The 18,907-nt window shown below is 60.8% G+C and overlaps 1 protein-coding gene across 2 annotated transcripts in view; it reads right to left on the bottom strand.

Moving 5' to 3' along the window:
• Nucleotides 1-18,907, bottom strand: part of HDGFL2 (HDGF like 2) — a 21,133-nt gene extending 2,226 nt beyond the window's left edge. For both annotated transcript variants that reach the window (XM_053897017.1, XM_053897018.1), the window contains exons 1-11: nucleotides 18,750-18,907; nucleotides 16,299-16,375; nucleotides 16,067-16,205; nucleotides 9,624-9,815; nucleotides 3,855-3,971; nucleotides 3,679-3,750; nucleotides 2,613-2,778; nucleotides 2,435-2,510; nucleotides 2,052-2,361; nucleotides 839-936; nucleotides 136-209 (exon numbers count right to left, since the gene is read on the bottom strand). In XM_053897017.1, the coding sequence (XP_053752992.1) occupies nucleotides 136-209; nucleotides 839-936; nucleotides 2,052-2,361; nucleotides 2,435-2,510; nucleotides 2,613-2,778; nucleotides 3,679-3,750; nucleotides 3,855-3,971; nucleotides 9,624-9,815; nucleotides 16,067-16,205; nucleotides 16,299-16,375; nucleotides 18,750-18,821 (1,393 nt within the window). In that variant the 5' untranslated portion in view covers nucleotides 18,822-18,907. The remainder of the gene's footprint in view (nucleotides 1-135; nucleotides 210-838; nucleotides 937-2,051; nucleotides 2,362-2,434; nucleotides 2,511-2,612; nucleotides 2,779-3,678; nucleotides 3,751-3,854; nucleotides 3,972-9,623; nucleotides 9,816-16,066; nucleotides 16,206-16,298; nucleotides 16,376-18,749) is intronic.

Below are 18,907 nucleotides of genomic sequence, written 5' to 3'. Positions count from 1 at the left end.
GAAGAGAACGCAGCACCTGCACGTGACTGCAGCCGCAGAAGCCACCCTGGCCCGGTCCCGCCCCCCGACCAGCTTCCTCCACCCGTGCACGTGCACGGGAGCAGAGGACCTGCCCTGGTGGCCCGCCCTCCTCACCTTTCTTCTTCTCCACCTTCCGGTCGGGCGGGAACCCTTCTGACCGCTTCCGGGTCCGCTCCACCTTGGGGGGCCTGTGGAGTCACACCCCTTAGCCCTACCCTCGCCTGCCGCGTAGCCCCCCTGCCCTGCCACGACCCTCCTGCCCCCGGGGGCCTGTGTGTGCGTGGTCGGGGAGGAGGAGGGATCAGGGCCCACTGGGACCCGGTCTAGGCAGCCGCCAAACTCGCATCGGGAAGGTTCATTCGCTGATGCTAGACTCCTGCTTAGCAAGCGGGCAGGGGGATGGGCTGTATCCCCCCGGCTTGGATTTCCAGTCTGAGGACCACTGGTCTGGGGGACAGGGTCCCCCCCTCAGCACTGCTGACAAGGGGCCGGTCGCTCTCTGAGGAACATCTGAGCCCTGTGGGGGGGCTGGGCAACATGATGGCCCCACTCCCTCAACGCGAGGAACACCCCCAGCGTGAAAACCAGATACGTGGGGTGGTGTCCACTGGGGGCAGAACCTCAGTCTGGAGCAGTGGTTCCTACTGACGGGGCCCCACTTGGTTTGGATCTATGTCCAAGACTGATTTCGGAAGTCGGGTCCCTCCTGTACGGGGTGAGGGGTGACGGATCCCCAGGAGGCCGGGAGCCCCAGGGACCAGAACGGGGCAGGTGGGCCCCCAGGTAGCCGCGGGAGGGGAGGCAAAGCGGGTCCGACCTGGCTCGGGGCCTCTCCTCGGGGCGCCCTCTCTTCTCCTTCTGGCTGGGTCTCCTCGAGGGCTCTGTGCTTTGTGACTGTCTGGCCGCCTTCTTTGCCTGCGGTGTCCAGAGAGAGACAGGGCTGTGGTGGGTGGCGGGCAGCGGGCGCTCCCTTTAGAGGTTCAGCCTGCCACCGCCTGCCATCACCGCACTGTTGGGAACTGGCGGACCGGGCAGGACGGGAAGAACGACCCCTGGGTCCAGCACGTGCCCCAGGGGACAGCGTCTCAGGTCCTACAAGGACCACTCACTCGACGGGAGGGGCGGCCCCACAATCTGCACTTCCTGTGGGAGGGATCTTGGGCCCTTTTTTGTGACCCAGGGAAAACAGGGAGAGTAAGGTTGTCCTCTGTCCCGTGGGGCTCGGTCTAGAAGGTGACAGGCCTGGAAGTGAGGCTCAGATCCAGGCAGATTGCGAGTGCCAGGAAAGCGGGGTGTTGACGAGCCTGCAGGACTGCCCTGGGCCTGCGGGTCACCCCTCATGCTCACAGAGGCCTCCTATCTGCCCCCCACTCATCCCAGAGTCCTGCCCCCCGCAGCACCCAGAGGGCACCTGTGAACACAGGAGTCAAGTCTGCCCTCCTCGGCCCACAGCCCTTCAGGGCTCCCACCTCCCTGGGGGAAAAGCCCAAGTCCTCCCTGAGACCCCAAGGCCCAGGACGACCTGCCCCATCCCGTCTCCTCTTTCTCCCCCCTCCACCTCTCCGTTCTACCCACAAGGGCCCCCTGGTTGTTGCTCCAACACACCAGGCCTGGTCCTGCCCCAGGGCCTTTGCACAGACTGTGCTCTCAGCCCAGCGTGCTGTTTCCCCAGATACCTTCCCAGACCACCTCTCACTTCATTCAGATCCTTACTTCATGGCACACGCATCTTCTCAGCTAAAGCCTTTAGGGTTTACCCCACGTAAAACTGAAAAGCCCACCCGACAGCTCATGCCCCTTGACCTGCCTTCTTGTCTTTCGCACCCAACGTGCTGGAACGCACCTCACGTTGTCCCCTGTCTGGTCCCCTCACGCGAACCCCGGCTCCTCCACGGCGCAGGTCTCTGTGTCTCCTTCACCGCTTCACCCCCACCCCCACCGGCGCCGACCCGGCGGGCGGCGGGAAGGGACCCGCCGACCCCGAGCTCCCGGTTAGCGGGCAGCGCCGCATCCGCGCCAGCAGGACGCACCTCTCGCTGCGGCTCGGCCTCGGGCCCCGAGTCGGACGAGGACTGCGGCCCCCGCCCCCGGCCCTTGCGGCCGCGCTTCCTCACGGGCTCGTCCTCGTCGCCCGGCTCGTCCCCGCTGCTGCCCCCGCTGCCCCCGGCGGGGGCCTCCCCGCGCTCGCGCTCCCGCCGCCGCTCCTTCTCCTCCTTCTCCTGCTCGCGGAGCCGCCGCAGCTCCTCCTCCTGCTCCCGGCGCCGCCTGGCCTCCAGCTCCCGCCTTCGCTCCTCGTCCCGGCGCTTCCACTCGCTGATGCGGTCCACCTCGTCGCTGTCGCTGCGGAGGCGCGCCCGTTAGAGGGCCCGGGGGCGCGCCGCCCACCCGCCCGCCGCCCCGGCCTGCCGCCCACCTGTCGCTGCTCGAGCTGCTCGGGGGCCGCTCTGGCTTCGGCTTCCGGCCGCGGGGCTTCGGGGGCGGCTTCTCAGCTGCAGGGAAGGAGGGGGGGGCGGTCGGCGCGGGATCTCTCCCCCAGGACGGCGGGGGGGGGGGGGGGGGGGGGGGAGGGGGCGCCCCGGCCCGCGCCCTACCTGGCTTCCGGCCCCGAGGAGGCTTCTTTACGGACACGTCCGAGTCGGAGGAGGAGGAGGAAGAGGAGGAGGCAGAGGACGGCGCGGACCTGGCCACGGCCACAGGCTCGCCCTTGGCCCCGTCGGATTCCGCTTTGGAGTCGGAGTCGGAGGCCGAGGGCGCCTTCTGAGAGGCGGGGGGTGCAGAGGTGAGGACACAGGACACGGGCAGCCCCCTCCCCGCAAACAACCGCCTCTTCCTTGGGCTCGGCGTGGGGGGTCCCGGGCCTCATCCCCTCGGGGAAGCGGGGGGGAGGCAGAGGAGAGCCGCCTCGCTTTCCGGGGCTAGAGCTCTTGGTTGGTTTTTTAATTTTTTTATTTCAGATAGAGCAGGCGCGTGAGCAGGGGAGAGGGGCAGAGGAAGGCAGAGCATCTCGGGCAGGCTCCCCACACAGTGCAGAGCCTGATGCGGGGCTCGATCCCTCGACCCTGGACCACGACCTGAGCCGAAACCAAGAGTTGGGCGTTCGACCGACTGAGACCCCGCCCCCAGGCGCCCCTACAGCCCTTCCCAGTGCAGAATAGGGGCGGGAGGCCCGGTGAGAGGAGGGCCCTCCTCCTGTCTCCGCCCTGATCCTGCTCCCCACTCCCATGCACGCTCACACACACCCAAGCACGTAACGCACACACTCGAACACACGCACACCGTCCGCGGGATGCGGACACACAACACACCCACTCTCCCTGCCTCACACGGGGCCCCTAAGGACACCCCCCTCCCTTCTGAGGCCAGCGTTGAGCACCCAGTTTCTGCACCGGCCTCTGCGTTCCTCTCAGGAGTGGTGGCAGCCAGGCAGCCTCCGGGCCCACAGACGGGCCCTGCACACTCCACCCTCGGAAACCACACGCTGAAGCCATCGGTGGAGGCAGAGGCGGACGGTGGTGATCCCTCGTGGCCTGGGCCCTACCCTCCTCCAGAAAGGACAGACTCTACCCACGGGCAGTGGCTGGTGACCACACAGAGCCTCTCGGGGGTTCCCGCAGGCAGGCAGGCAGGTGGGAACAAGACACGAAAAAAACCCTCTACCTTTTTCTTCCGTCCCGCAGGGGGGCCCCGCCGAGGCGCCCGCACCACAGCTTTCTTCTCGGGGGTGAAGTCCTGGGCGGAGAGAGAGAAGGTGCTCAGCGTGGGCCCCACGGACTGGCCCCGGCTCGGCCTCCGTGCGTGCGCCCGCCCGCCCCCGGAGGCAGCCACCTGCTCACCTGGTCACTGGTCTTCTCTGACTCAGAAGAGCTTTCTGAGTTCTCCTCCTCGGATGGGGACACGCTGGCTTGATCCAGGTCGCTGGAGGCCTTTCGAGCTCGTTTTGAGACCGACATCTAGAAAGAGCGCAGCCCGAGCACAGGAGCCATCAGAAATTTCGCCTGTGTGCTCGGCACAGCCGTCTCCCGCCTGGCCGCTCACACCCTGGAGAAGAGCTGAGGTTCTGGAATCCTTGGGAGGTGGCAGGGACCCCTTGCAGGATCTGACTAAAAACCAGGGATCCTGGGGTGCCTGGGGGGCTCAGTCGGTTAAGCATGAGACTCTTTTTTTTTTTAATGTTTATTTATTTTTGAGAGACAGAGAGAGACAGCATGAGCGGGAGAGGGGCAGAGAGAGAGAGAGAGAGAGAGACCCAGAATATGAACCAGGCTCCAGGCTCTGAGCTGTCAGCACAGAGCCCAACGCGGGGCTCGAACTCACGAGCCATGAGATCATGACCCTGAGCCGAAGTCGGACGCTCAGCCGACTGAGCCACCCAGGCGCCCCTAGCATGAGACTCTTGAATTCGGCACAGGTCACGATCTCATGGTTCACGGGTCTGAGCCTCACATCAGGCTCTGTGCTGACAGCGTGGAGCCCGCTGGAGATTTTCTCTCCCTCTCTGCCCCTCCCCCACTCACACGTGTGCGCACGCTTGCTCACTCTCTCTCTCAAAAAAAATAAAACAAAACAGGGATCTTGAACTTTAAGTACACTGTGCACAGTGACAGAGGCCAGACACAGAAGGACACGTCCTGCGTGACCCCACTCACAGGGGGTCCCTAGAGGAGTCCTGTCCATAGAGTCGGAGAGTGGATGGTGGGAGCCGGGGGTGGGGAATCAGTGCTTCACGGGGATAGAGTCTCAGTTTGGGGAGATGGAAAGTTCTGGAAAACGTGGGGGGATTTGCAAAACAGTGTGAGTGTGCTTAATGTCCCTGAGCTGTACATTTTATTTTTTTTTAAGTTTACTTATTTATTTTGAGAGAAACAGCACGAGTGGGGGAGGGCAGACAGAGTGGGAGAGAGAATCCCAAGCAGGCTCCGTGCCACCAGTGCAGAGCCCGACATGGGCCTCAAACCCACAAAACTGCGAGATCATGACCTGAGCCAAAACCAAGAGTCGGACGCTTAACCGACTGAGCCACCCAGGCGCCCCAGAGCTGTGCATTTTAGAATGGCTGATTTTTTAATGTGAACCTTGCCTCAATAAAAAGATTAAAAAAAAAATAGGGGCGCCTGGGTGGCTCCGTCAGTGAAGTGTCTGATTTCGGCTCAGGTCATGATCTCACAGTTCACGAGTTCGAGCCCCACACTGGGCTCTATGCTAACAGCTCAGAGCCTGGAGCTGCTTCAGATTCTGTGTTTCTCTTTCTCTCTCTCTGTCCCTCCTCTGCTTGTGCTCTCCCTCTCTCTCAAAAATAAGTAGATAAACATTTAAAAGAAAAAAATAAATTAAAAATAAATACACACACACACACAAACAACCTGAATTCAGTTTCAGGGGTCCACACATTCTCTGACATCCACCCAAAGAAGCCAACGTAAGAATCTTTAAGAAGAGAGACCTGAGCTTTAGAAGTAGATCTCAGCCCGGGGAAAACCCAGGCCTCCCCAGCCAGCCAGTGCTGAGTTCTATGGCACTTTGCCTCTGTTTTGTCACATCGGAGACGCGGTGGTTCTCCTAACCACTGTCACCAGAGCATCTCCCCTGCTCCGTGCCCTGTCCAGGGCACGATGGCCTGGACTGTGTCCCCCTAAAATTCACCTGTTGAAGCCCTGACCCTCAGGACCTTAGAACGGGACTGTGTTTGGAGACCGGGTCTTTAAGGATATAATTAAGTTAAAATGATGTCACTGGAGTGGCCCTAATCCAGTGGGACCTGTGTCCTTATAAGAAGAGATCAGGACATGGCCACAGAGGGACGACCACGTGAGGACACGGGATGGGGGCACGGCAAGTGCACGCCAGGGAGAGGCCTCAGAAGGAACCAGGCCTGCCAACACCTTGATCTCAGACTTGCTGCCTCCAGGAATACTGACTGGTGTGCAAGCCGTCTAGTGCACGGGACTCTGTGAGGCCAGCCGGCACACATGTACACTCAGTGACCCACTCGGGAGAGATAAGGCCCCCTACTGTCGCACAACATGTTCCAGCCAGGAGAGGCAAACGGAAACATTCCGTGCAAATGTGAGAGAAGGGTTACTCGCGTATGGGGGACCAGGACGGGACAGAGGGAGGACAGAGAAACGGAGGGAGGACGGAGGGATGGAGGGAGGACGGAGGAAGGACAGAGGGACGGAGGGAGGATGGAGGGACGGAGGGAGGATAGAGGAAGGACGGGGGGACAGAGGGAGGACAGAGGGATGGAGGAAGGACAGAGGGGGGACAGAGGGGCGGGAGAGACGGCAAGCACAAAGCCCCACAGGGGAAGGCAGCGTGGCTAGTGAGTGGTCAGGGAAGGGACGGGGACTGTCGGGGCCGGACCTGCAGGGCTGTGTGGTCGTGTGTGGAGTCTGGCCCCCCTTCATGGGCGGCCGAGCTGAAGCCCGGGGCACTTCGTACTCCCTCTCGGGACACTTCGTACTCCCTCTCGGGACACTTCGTACTCCCTCTCGGGACACAGACGGCCTGTAGCCTAGGGGCGCTGTACGCTCTCCCCTCTCAACGCGGGCGCTCAGGGGATCCAGTTAGAGGGCAGTTCACGTTCTGCCAGAGTCGCCAGGCAGTTCCAGGGGAAGCGTTTCAAGCCGGCTGTGGCCTCCTTCCCCAGACCAAAGGGCATCACAAAGACCAGGGTGACCCAGGACCCTCCCTCCTGACGCCAGGGGAAACAGTGGCGAGGGGCCCTGAGCTGCGAGATCTTGGAGCCCCGGAGAGCACAGAGACCCCGGCTGGGCGGGCAGGGCCGGGACCCCGTCCCCAAGAGCTGGCGTCGGGATCTGCCTCACGAAGGAGGCCGTCCGTGGAACCACTCAGAGGACAGATGAGAAGACCAGGATGCAGACCCATAGAACAACACCCACAAGTTGCTGGCTGAAGAGAGAATGTATAAAGCCGGCCCCGCGGGAAAACCACAGCCCCTCACAGATCGGAGAAAGGAGAGAGCTGCGGATGGGCTGGGGGATGGGGCTCCCGGGGAAAAGCGCTTTTAAATGTTCCCCGGTGTGGTTAAACGGGGTTGTGATAAGAACTTGTACCGGTTTAATGCAAAAGTGACCCCAAAAATCTAAGCAGTGACTTACAAACGGGGGTTTAGGGGCGCCTGGGTGGCTCAATCAGTTGAGCATCTGACTTGGCTCAGGTCATGGTCTCAAGGTTCATGAGTTCGAGCCCCACGTCGGGCTCGTTGCTGTCAGCACAGAGCCTGCTTCCGACCCTCCGTCCTCCTTTCTCTCTGCCCCACCCCCAATCATTCTCTCTCTCTCCCTCTCTCAAAAATAAGTAAATATTAAAAAAAAATTAGGTGGGAGGCACCTGAGTGGCTCAGTTGGTTAAGCGTCTGACTTCGGCTCAGGTCACGATCTCACCATTTGTGGGTTTGAGCCTTGCGTGGGGCTCAGTGCTGGCAGCTCAGAGCCTGGAGCCTGCTTCAGATTCTCTCTCTCTCTCTCTCTCTCTCTCTCTCTGCCTCCCCTGCTCACATTCTGTCTCTCTCCCTCAAAAATGAATCAACATTTAAAAAATAAAATAAGTAAAAATTCATGGGGTGCCTGCATGGCTCAGTCAGTTAAGCGTCCGGCTTTGGCTCAGGTCATGGTCTTGTGGTTCATGAGTTCAAGCCCCACATCGGGCTCTGTGTTGTCAGCACAAAGCCTGCTTCAGAGCCTCTGTCCTCCTTTCTCTCTGCCCCCTCCCACGCACTCACACACGCACTCCCTCTCTCTCTCTCCCTCTCTCAAAATAAATAAACTTTAAAAAATTATTAATAAAAAAACACAAAAAAACAAATAGGGGTTTACCTCTCAGGGGTGGCACGGGGCAGGGTTGTTTTCTACGCATTTCTATTTAATGTCTCCAACAACCGTAAACAGAAATAATGGGGAATTTGACAAAACAATGCCAAGCGCACCATAAAAACCTGGAGCTAAATGCCCATCAAATTTTTTTTCCTTTTTCTTTTGTGCGTTCGCTTTTGAAAGAGCGAGAGAGGGCAAGCGAGCAGGGGATCAACAGAGAGAGAGGGAGACAAGAGAATCCTCAGCAGCCCCCACGCTACGAGCGCAGAGAAATCGTGGCGTGAGCCAAAATCAAGAGCCACTTAACCGACCGAGCCACCCAGGTGCCCCCCTGAGCGCCCGACGGTCTTACTAACGTACCGGTGAGAAATCACAGACTGCTTCTCGACCACTGAGGACCACGTCGTAAAGCAGTACTTAGTGACCAAGAAATGCTCAGCAAACAGACACCGTGTGGACGGCTGCCGATTCTGTGCTTCGACCCCCACCCCTGCACCCCCACCCTCACCCGCACCCCCACCCGCACTCACACCTGCACCCCGTGTGAGGCACACTCGGGATCGCGGACAAACCCGCCAGGGCGTCTCCAGTCCCCGGCACGGCAGCCCGCGCACCTAACACGGGTATTTTCTACCAGCTTCTCCGCACCTTTCGCGTCTCATACCTGACGACAAGCGCGGCTTATCATGAGGACTGCAGCCAAAAGCAAATGTTATTTTTATCAGTAATGGTAGGAAAGCCTGTCAAAGACAGTGGCCGCTAGGTCCCGGCCTTTTCATCCCGCACCCGGATGCTCAGAGGCAGTCAAAAGGCAGGGAAGAGAAAGGGCAAGACTGTCTCCAGAACCGACAACTCACGTCCTCACGGAAACCTGCACACGCACGTGCACAGCAGTGTGTTCACAGCGGACCAGAGTGGACACAACCCAGATGTCTATCAACTGGTAAATACGTGCCCACCGCGCACGTGCACGTCCCTCGGCCGCGAGCAGGAGCGAGGCGCCCACACCCGCCGCCCCGCGGACCGACCCTGAACACGTGACGCTCAGGGAGGGAACCGGACACGAGAGGCCACGCGGGGTGTGAGTCCGCGTGTGTGAAACGTCCACAACGGGCTCATCCACGGACAGGAAGGGGGCTCGTGGGGGCTGACGGACGACTGCTAAGGGGGACGGGGTTTCTTTTGGAGTGATGGAATGTTCTGGAACTCGCCGGTGGTGGCGGCTGCACAGCTCTGTGAATGTACTAAGAACCAGTGAACTGTGTATTTTGAAAGGGTGAATTTCGCGCTATGGGAGTGGTATCTCCATTTTCAAAAAGCATGTTAAACACCCAGAAAAATTATCTGCATATTCAGGTTACGGGCATAATTTCAGCTAGGAGGCTCCTGGGAGGGAAAAGCCAAGAGTGAGCACGTGCATTCTACTTCTGCTGGGATCTGTTCAGTCTGGCTGGTGTTGAGTAAAAGGTCGGGTTAATAATACAGGAAGGCATTTCGGCCGGGCTAAGCACACCCCCTCCTCGAGATGACAATCTATGAAGCGGAAACAGTAATATCTACCGAGGAACGTTATAAAGAGTAATGAAATGACGTACGTAAAAAATGACAACAAATAAACATAAATGAAACAAATCATGATGGAACCGTGCATTGAAAACAAGAAAGGCAGGGGGGGAGCCCAGGCTGCTGGGGGCGGGGGGCAGAGAGAGGCTGGGCTGCCACCTCCCCCCGCCCCCCCCACCAGGCCAAGGGCTCCCGCCCCACCCCTACCTTCAGGGCTGCGGCCTTCCGTTTCAGGCCACTGTTGTCGCTGCTTTTGTCTGAGTCGGAGTCACTCTCCATCCTGTCGCTGGCCGCTGTGGCGGTCACGGCTGTGACGGCCATGACCCCCCGGACCTCGTCGTCCTCGCTCCCGCCCGCCGGGTCGGCTTCGGGGGCCTCGCTGTCAGAGGAACTCACCGGCTGGGGGGGCGAGACGGTGGGGGGGGGGGGTGGTGCACAGACCAGTCACCAGCAGGCTTGGGCGGATTCCCCAGCCGGGACGGTGACCCCGAGGACAGATCCCACGGCGGGGTCTCAAATGTCAGGGTCTGCCCCCCCTGGCTTTCCAAACGGGGCGGCCCGGAAAGACTAAAGAATCGAGGCTCAAAGGCAAGACGCGGTGGGTGCCAGGGTTCAAGATCAAACCTCAGGCCAGTCTGTGACTTAGCCTCTCGGGACCTCAGTTTCCACATCTGAGGGAGACGGGTGGCACGATTTTGGCCTCACGGGGCTGTGGCAAGGATGAGGCCGGAGCGGCACATGGCATTCTTAGGGCAGTGCCCAGGCTGGCAAGAGGTCCCCCAAAGTTTGCCAGTTCACTGTCGGTACGCCCATCACGATGCAGACAGGACCTCCAGGCCGCAACTTCCAGGCTCTGCTATTTCTGCTTTACCCAAAGTGCCCGCTCGGGCAAGAACAGCCACAGAAACACTTGTGCCGTGCTCGGCACGTGCCGGGCTCCTTTACACGCTCGGGGGGCGTTCGTGTAGCGGCGGGTGCCAGGCACGGTGCTGGGCGGGCAGGCAGCGAGCACACGCAGATGTGAAGGCAGGGCGGCCCCTGCCCCCGGGGAGCTTACCATCTAGCGGGAGAGGCCGAGAACAGCCATTTCGGCAGAACAATGTCTCGCGGTGGGGACGGGGAGAGAGGAAAATACTGGTACGTGGGTGCCGAGGAATCAGGGAGAGGTGGGTGTAAGGTGGCAGGAATGTTCTGAAGTGCGTTTTGGGGAGGAATCCTCGGAGGGCGGGACGTCTCAGCTGATGAGTCATCTCAAGCATGCAAAGGGACAGGAACAGCACGAGGGGAGGGACGGTGCCCCTGAGAACCGGGCGAGGTCGGTGTGGCCGGGGCAACGGTGAGAGAAGAATGTGGCGGAAGAAAGGCTGGAGGGCCGGGCCAGGGCTGATGCAGGGTTATGGAGGATGTAGGGGACCCAGCAGTCGCACAAGGACGGTCAGGCCACAGGGCTCTCTCGGGCCTGTTTCTGACCCCGTTCTGGGTATCTCGTTTGTAGGAGGAACACAGATGAGCCCTGGTCAAACCCATCCAGTGAGTGCCACAGAACACCCACTGCCTGAGGCCTCGTGCTGGGGCGGGGGCGAGACGGTGTGAGACAGGGTCCCTGCCCTCGGGGAGCTCACAGTCTAACGGGGAGAAAGACAAGGAAACACAGAGAGACGACACGGCCTGAGAGGGGGTGCCGCTCCGTTCCTGGAGCACCCAGCCGACTCCGAGGGTAATATCTGACCACGTTATTTCATGGTACTTCTTTACCGAGTAATTAATTTCTTTTAAGACCGAGACTGTGACTTTTTAGAGCTACGGTCTGCAAAAAAAAACAAATTTCCACCTACTAATAAATAGACAAAGTGCAGAGCAGCTATAGGACAGAATACTATTCAGCCGCGAAAAGGACTGAAACTGATACGCGCTACAGGATGAACCCCTGAAACACGCACAGCGAAAGACGCCAGAAGCATAGGAGCACACAGAATTCCATTTCTATGAAACCTGGAGTATGCAAATTCATAGGAACAGAAAGTTGATTAGGAGTTCTCAGGGGCGGGATGATGTTCTCAGGAGATCCTCAGTTGGTTGAGCATCCGCTCTTGACTCCAGCTCAGGTCGTGATCCCAGGTTTGTGGGATCGAGTCCCACGTTGGACTCTGCACACGGGGCATGGAGCCTGCTTGGGATTCTCTCCCCTCCTCCCCTAATCGAGCTCTCTCTCTTTCTTTAAAAAAAAAAAAAGGAGTTCTCGGGGGCTACAGGAAGGGGAGAATTGGGGGTGACAGCGAACAGGAAGGGGGGGTTTTCCTTGTGGGGTGATGGAGTGTTCTCGATTAGAGAGCAGTGGCGATTTCACGGCACTACAAATGTATAAAACCCACTGTAGGACACGTTCAAAATAGTTAAAACAGCGAATTTCTCAAATTCATTAAAAAAACTTACAACAAGAGAAAGGCACACTCCCTTGGTGGAACCACAGCCGGGGATCGACGGATCGGGCCGGGGCCGCACGCCGGCCGAGATACAAGCAGGGAGGACGGAAAGCGGTCCGAGTCCGAGCGAGGAGCCTCGGGGGCCGCGCCGACTGGACACAGGAGGCCAGACCAGGACCAGGGAGCAAGGAGGCAGGAGCACGGGCGGCCGGGGGGCCGGGAGGGAAGGGAACCGGGGTCAGCGCTGGACACAGGACCAGACAAGCGCTTGGTAGGACATCAGCACAGAAAGGCACGGAAGAGGGGAAACGTGGCTGCCGGAGAGGAGACGGGAGGACCCCCGGCCCGACCGATCCCCCGTTCCCTGATCTCTTGCGGGAAGCCCCCCAGGCCTTCCCTGACTGAGGGGTCCTGAGCCCACCCTGGCCTTCACACAGCCGGGTTAACAGGCGAGGAGAGTAAGGGCCCGCTGTCGACAGGACCTCGCGCTCAGCACGCAGCACCTTCTGTCTCCCCTGAGGCACCGTAACAGGGCCCACCCTGGATATGCTTGACGCTAGGTAGGGCAGGCCCCAAACCTAAAACGAGGGGGCAGACGTTACCCGAGCTTGCTCTGTGTGTGTGTGTGTGTGCGCGCGTGTGTGCGCACGTCCTGGGTGCGAGCCGTCACCCTCATTTTGCAGACGAGCAAAGGGTGACACAACAGCTCAAGATCACGGCGAGTGTGACAGAGGCGAGATGCCAGCCGGGCCTGGCTTGGCCTCTAAGCCGGGGCCACCGGACGCAGCGACTGCTCACAGAAACCCCTCCTTGCTCCTGACCAACCGGGGTCCGGCCTGTGCCTCTCACGTCCAGCCAGGTGGCCGGGCTGGGTGGGCCTGTCCCACAACTGGGCAAGTGGACGCTCCAGAAGGTAAGGGGCCGGCCCTACGCCGTGCCTGTACATAAGGCCGGGAACGCTGGATCTCGGGGCGGGGGTCAGCCCATGGGGTCTCACTGCCTGCCAGCAAAGCCTTGGGGAAACGTGACCCCCACGGAGAAGCACGAGGCACAGGGAGGAGCCAGGAAACACGGCCAAGAGCCGGCCAACCTGCAGCCAGCGCGAGCCCAGAGGTCTGGTGAGCGAGGCGAACCTCAGTTTCTCTCACGGCCTTCACGCGTCAGGAGGGCGATGGGGGGATGGAAAGGGAAGGTCACATCCGGCCCGGCCTCGCTCGCGACCCCGCCATCACCTGCCCAGCACCGTGTCACTGCGCTAGGTGCCTGATGTGCGTCTGCTCACGGGGTTCCCCCCACAGCCCTGTGACACTACCATGAGCCTCTGCCTTAGACGAGGACACAGAGGTTCAGGGAGGCGATGTGGATTCCCAAGGCACACGGTAAGCTGGTGGTAGGCCCAGAACTTGAGCCCAGGTCCTTGTGCTCCCACAGCAGGACGCTTCGCCTCAGACCCGCTGTGTACAGGTTATTCTCTGGGCCCTCCTCCAGGGCCCCCCAGCCCCCCCGTGCCCAGTGAAACTCAGCCGGAGACACAGGAGGCCCGGGCTTCGGCCCCAGCTCACTCTCACTAGGCTGAGAACCCTAGACAGGTCTCTTTCCCTCTTCCCCTATCGAGGGACGAGGATGCATTTCTAGAAAATCCTCCGTCGATGGTTCTCAACCAGGAACGACGTCTGTCTCCTAGAAGACATTTGGCAACGTCTGGGGACATCTAGGGCTGCCGAGACTGGGGGTGCTCCTGGCATCGAGTGGGGGGTGGTACTCAGGGACGCTGCTCAAAACCCCACAGTGCCCAGGGCCCCCACCCCATGAGAATGACCCAGGCACGAATGTTGAAAAACCCTGGTTTAGGTGTAAGATGTCTCAGATTCTAGCTGGGTCGCTCTGGGCCTCAGTTTGCTCATCAATAAAACGGAAAAGATGCCACCTGCCCAGGCCACCCTCAGCACTGGATCAAGACCATGAAGTTGGAACCACACTCAGATGCCATTTCCACCTCCCGGCTTGGCAAGGGGGTGAGGGAACAGGGCTAGTGGTCACCTCTTAGTGCGAGAGCCAGCTGAGTTAAGGCTGTCGAAAAGAACGAGGCTGTTCTCTGCACAGAGACCAACAGTCAAGATAAATTTGGGGGGAAGCCTGGTTGGCTCAGAAGAACATGTAACTCTTGACCTTGGGGTTGTGAGTTTGAGCCCCACGACGGGTGCAGTGATTATTAAAGATAAATAAACGAACATTAAAAAAGGATGTATTTTGGACAACAAGAAGCAAAGTTAAGAATTCCAGGCTTCAGGGGCGCGTGCGTGGGTGCCTCAATCGGTTAAGCGTGCGACTTGGGCCCAGGTCACGATCTCACGGTTTGGGAGTTCGAGTCCAACATCGGGCTCTGTGCTGTTAGTGCAGGGCCCGCTTTGGATCGTCTGTCTCCCTCTCTCTCTGCCCCTACCCTCCCCACATGTGCACACTAGCACTCTCTCCCTCTAAAATAAACATTAAAAAAATAATAATAATATTCTAGACTTTAGAACGGAAAAGCTGTGTTCACGGCTTGACGTGATACTTGGGAGAATGTATCAGGAATGAGGAGCTGTGGCTGTCTTGACCGGGACGTCGCGGCACCGTGACCGGGAGGGAGGGCTGACTTCCCACTCTCCATAGACACGCTCTCTCGTACACCCCCTTTTCCATTTGGTACCCCGAGCCTGCCTTTCCACTCAAGATGCAGAGATACACGAGAAACATCAAGAGCGAACAGAGAGAACGCCCAGGTACCCATACAACGCTGCTTCCGGAAGCCCGCCTATGGCCTGGCTCTGCCGGAGACATCCAGGCTGGTGCTTGGGAAGAAACACCTCAGGGGTCCCGGGCCTGAGCCCTTCACGCTGACCCCAAAACCTCGGCAGGCGGGGCCCAGGAATCTGCATCTTAAACAGACGTTCAGTTTGGAGCCACGGGCTCGGTGGGAAACCAAACAGCAAGACGAGCTCTCGCTCTTACAGCCGCTTCTCACCCCGGGGAGTCTGTGTGGGGGCCAGTTCAACGTCAAGGTTGCACCACGGTTGAGTTTCTTTCCTCGAGGCCAGGCATCCACACAGCACTTACCAAGCTGCTGGTGTGCAATAAATATTAAACGGTGTGATGATTCACCAGCAGGCGAGAAGCTTACCGCGTAACCAAACAGAACTTGAGCCAGGGCCAGAAAAGGATCACGCAGAACCCAAATGCCTTCAAGATCTTCTGACCCACTGCCCCATGATGGGAAGGGGGCGGGGTGCGGGAAACCGGGAGAGACAACGGGCAGCAAAGCGGGGGACCTCCTTCTCCTAGACCCATCCCAGGAGGCAAGAGGAAACCACCACCAACATCTACTAAATTCTGGACCGTGAGCTCCCGGCTCAGGGGGAGCCTGAGCCGCAGGACAGCACAGGCTGGAGACCCCAAGTTCTCACGCAGGACTAGACGCTGCAGACATCCTGGGTCCGTCGCTCCCTCGAATCAGAGCCTCTGTGACTCCTGCGTCCCTCCCCACGGACCAGGCCAGGCCGCAGGGCCTTTCCTTCCCCAGCTGGCCGCTCTGCCCCTGGCAGGCAGTTAGCTCCGCCTCCCGGCCAACCTCAAGCCCACCCCTCCTGAGGCCAGACCGCTCTGCCTCCTGCAGAAAACCCCAAACTCGGTGGCTAAAAGCAGAGCAGAGAACCGCAGCCCAGCCTCCCCTCATCTGCACCTCACCCCCAAACGCCCAGAGTGAGGTAGCTCTCTGCCTCCTTCTGCAGCCTTCCAGGCTTTCCATGAATTTCACTTCAACTTCCCCCCCCCCCAGAACGAACAAAAGGCTTTTTCAGAGCTGTAATAACACTATTATAAACCCAAGCTAATTCCAGAGCAGTGGGTTTCACCTGGGGTGATCCCGCACCCCTCCACCCCACCCGGGGGGCACCCGCCAACGTCTGGAGAGGCATTTGGTGGTCGCGACTGGGAAGGGGAGGTGACGCTAGTACGGAGTGGGTGGGGCCAGGGACGCGACGCAACTCCCACGAGGCCCAGGAAGGCCCCGACGGAGACAGAGAAGGATCGGCCGGAGGTGAACCGTGTCAAGAGGGGGAGTGAGCCCGCCCTCCTCGCCTCCGGAGCAAGCTCAGACCACCTCCGGTGCCCGGCGTGTGTAAGAGCCCCGCGTGACGTGGGCTCGGCGGTCACCACGCCAGCCGCTCTCCACCCCCAGGTACTCACCAGAGGGGCGCTGTAGCTGGCGTGGGGATTGTTCTGGATCTCCCACAGTCCTTCATTGAAGCCTTTCCTCTTGTTGGGCTTCCCGTACTTATCTTTACATTTGTCGTAGGGGAACAGGTCCTTGGGGCCCAGGAAGGCTCTGGAGAAGGGAGGCACGGGGCCAGTCCCGGGTGAGTCAGGCCACCCGGGAGGCACCAGGGGGGACGGTCAAGCCCCACCTGGGGACACTTACGTTTCGTGTGTACCAAAGAAGAAGATGGGGTACTTGTTGGGTGGGGGCTTCACGGCACCGTCGGCGATGTCATCGATCTGCAGGGAGACGCTGGTCAGGGGGTGGCCGTGGGGGGCAGCGTCACCCCCTGAGCCACGAAATGGCCAAGACATCAGCCAAGTTACTTGGGGAAAGCATGCTGGGAGAAAGGGAGCCTTCAGCTGAGGGAGACAGGGCTCGTTCCGGTTAGGCATCTGCATTCTTCTGCATGACCCCCCTCCTCCATACACACCTGTCCCCTCCCCCCAGAGTGTTCTGCCTCCAAGGCAGGTGCTGCGCCTGGGCAGAGCCAAATACGGGGCCCTGAGTAGCCAGGAGGTGGGGCCAAGCTCAGCTTCTGCGAACTCCCAGGACCCTCCCTCGGGACCCCCCTCCCGCACAGAGGCGATCGGTGGTCTCTCTCCCAGAGGCTGCAGCTGGCAGCTCCAAGGATGCAGCGGGTGGGGGGTGGGCTGCAGGAGACAGGCCCTGAGCATCCAGGAAGTCCCACCCTCTCCCTACAGGCCCATGGGCCCCGGCAGCTGTCAGTCACCTCCCCACAGGAGGCTAGCAGCCCCTTCACTTCCAATCAGGTGCTTGGAAATGTTCCGGGCTTGGAGAGCCGGCAGGAGTGGGGGGGGGGGGGGGGTGGAGGAGAGGGAGAAGCTGGTACTCTGGAAAGAAGGGAAGTGCCCGTAAAGTTTCATGGCTCCTGGGTCCCCCCAGGAAAACAAGCCCAAGCAAATCAGGTTAAAGTGAGTTTTCTGGTCCCCGTCAATTCCTTCCCATCCTCTTCTACGCCTGGGGGCTGCTGGAACCTTCCCTGCCCCCCCCCCCCCCCCGCAACACACACCCCAGGTTCCTTGCCCGGTTCTCTGGGCTACTTTTCAAAGTCCTTGGTGGCTGGGCCTCAGCCCCCCATGGCCAGCATCCCCGGCACAGACGCCTCCTGCAACTTCATCACCCTGAGGACCAGCCTCTGAGCCTGAGGCTCAGACGTGCCAGCAGCAGCTCCAGCCCCTGGCCCCTGCCCGACCTCCTGTGCAGCCTCTCCCCACCCAGACCCCCAGCGCCGCGAGACGCCCCGCCCGCCCGCCCGCCGCGGCTCACTTCTACCCAGAGGGAGCGCGGCTGAGATCTCCAGCCATCGGGCAACTCCTGGGCTCCTCCCGTTCCAGCCTGATCCTTCCCATGCCCCCCGCTGCCGCCGCTGCTCCCACCCCCCCAAACTCCGTCAGTCCGGTCACGCATACCCCACCCACCTAGCTTCGGGGGCGACTTTACCCCTAGGACCCGGGGAGGACAACCCCCAGGCCCTCGTCCACACTGGCCTGCCCTAGACAGTGCCTGGGACTCCACTCTCTGGGACTCCCAGACTCAGGATGCCCTTCAGACCTGCACCCGGCGGACCATCCGCGTTCCCCGGATCTCAACCTTTCCTAAAGGGGACCCCCAGAGTCCCCTTGGCTCAACCCCTTCCCTCAGATGCCCTCTCTCGGGCTTGAAGCTGAAAAGGTGTCTGCTTCGCGCATCAGGGGGGGACCACCCCCAGATCTCCCTCAACCCCACACCCCAACCAGAGGATGGCGAGGGGATCGGTACAGAGCACAGATCCCCAGGGTTCAAGTAAGTCCCACTCCAACCTCTGGGCCGCGATACCCCGCATTCTCAGAAGAGTCCTCTCGGCTTCAGTGACCTTGTGAACACAGCTCCCAGCCCCCTTTCCAGCCTTGACCTCCCTCGGCCCCCCTCAGCCTTGACCCTCAACCCTTCTCCCTCAGGTGCCCCACAACCCTAGCCCACCCGCACAAACGGCCTGCGGCCCCACAATGAGACCCTTCAGTCTGAAGCGCCCCCTTCCCATCAGTCTGATTCCGCTCTTTAAACCCCATTTTCCTCCGCTCCCCTCACACCACCTACTCGCTCAAATACTTGAACTTGAACTTGAACCCTGCCCCCTCAAGCCCCAGGTCCCTCAAACCCCACGACCCTTGGAGCGATTTGCTCAAGACTGGGCCCCCCCCCCCCGCCACAAACCCTCCGTTACGCGCGTCCCTGAGGCCCGGGGGCCCCCAGGACCCCGTTACGCGGGTCCCTCAGGACCGGGGCCCCCAGACCCCCGTTATGCGGGTCCCTCAGGCCCGGGGGCCCGAAAACCCTGTTGCTCGGGTCCCTCAGGCCCGAGGGCATCCCCCAGACCCTCGTTCCTCGGGTCCCCGAGGCCCGGGGCCCGCAGACCCCCGTTACGCGGGTCCCTCAGGCCCGGGGCCCCCGGAGCCCCGTTACGCGGGTCCCTCAGGCCCGGGGCCCCAGACCCCCGATGCACGGGTCCCTAAAGCTCGGGGACCCCCAGGCCCCCGGTGCACGGCCCCTCAGGCTCGGGGCCCCTCCTGCCCCACCCCCCCGCCTGGCCCATCTCCCGCGCGGCCTCACCCGGGCCGGCCAGTGCGGGTAGCCCTTCATCTTGGCGAACACCAAGTCCCCGGGCTTGAAGGCATGCGGCATGCTGGCGGCGGGAGGCCCAGGCCGCAGGAAGCGGCGGCGGCGGCGGCGGCAGCGACTACGGCGGCGGCGGCGGCGGCGGCAGCGGC

Source organism: Panthera pardus, unplaced genomic scaffold (genome assembly GCF_024362965.1).
Source record: "Panthera pardus isolate Hobbes unplaced genomic scaffold, ASM2436296v1 HiC_scaffold_8, whole genome shotgun sequence".
Taxonomy (NCBI): domain Eukaryota; kingdom Metazoa; phylum Chordata; class Mammalia; order Carnivora; family Felidae; genus Panthera; species Panthera pardus.
This window is presented reverse-complemented; position numbering and strand designations above follow the sequence as displayed.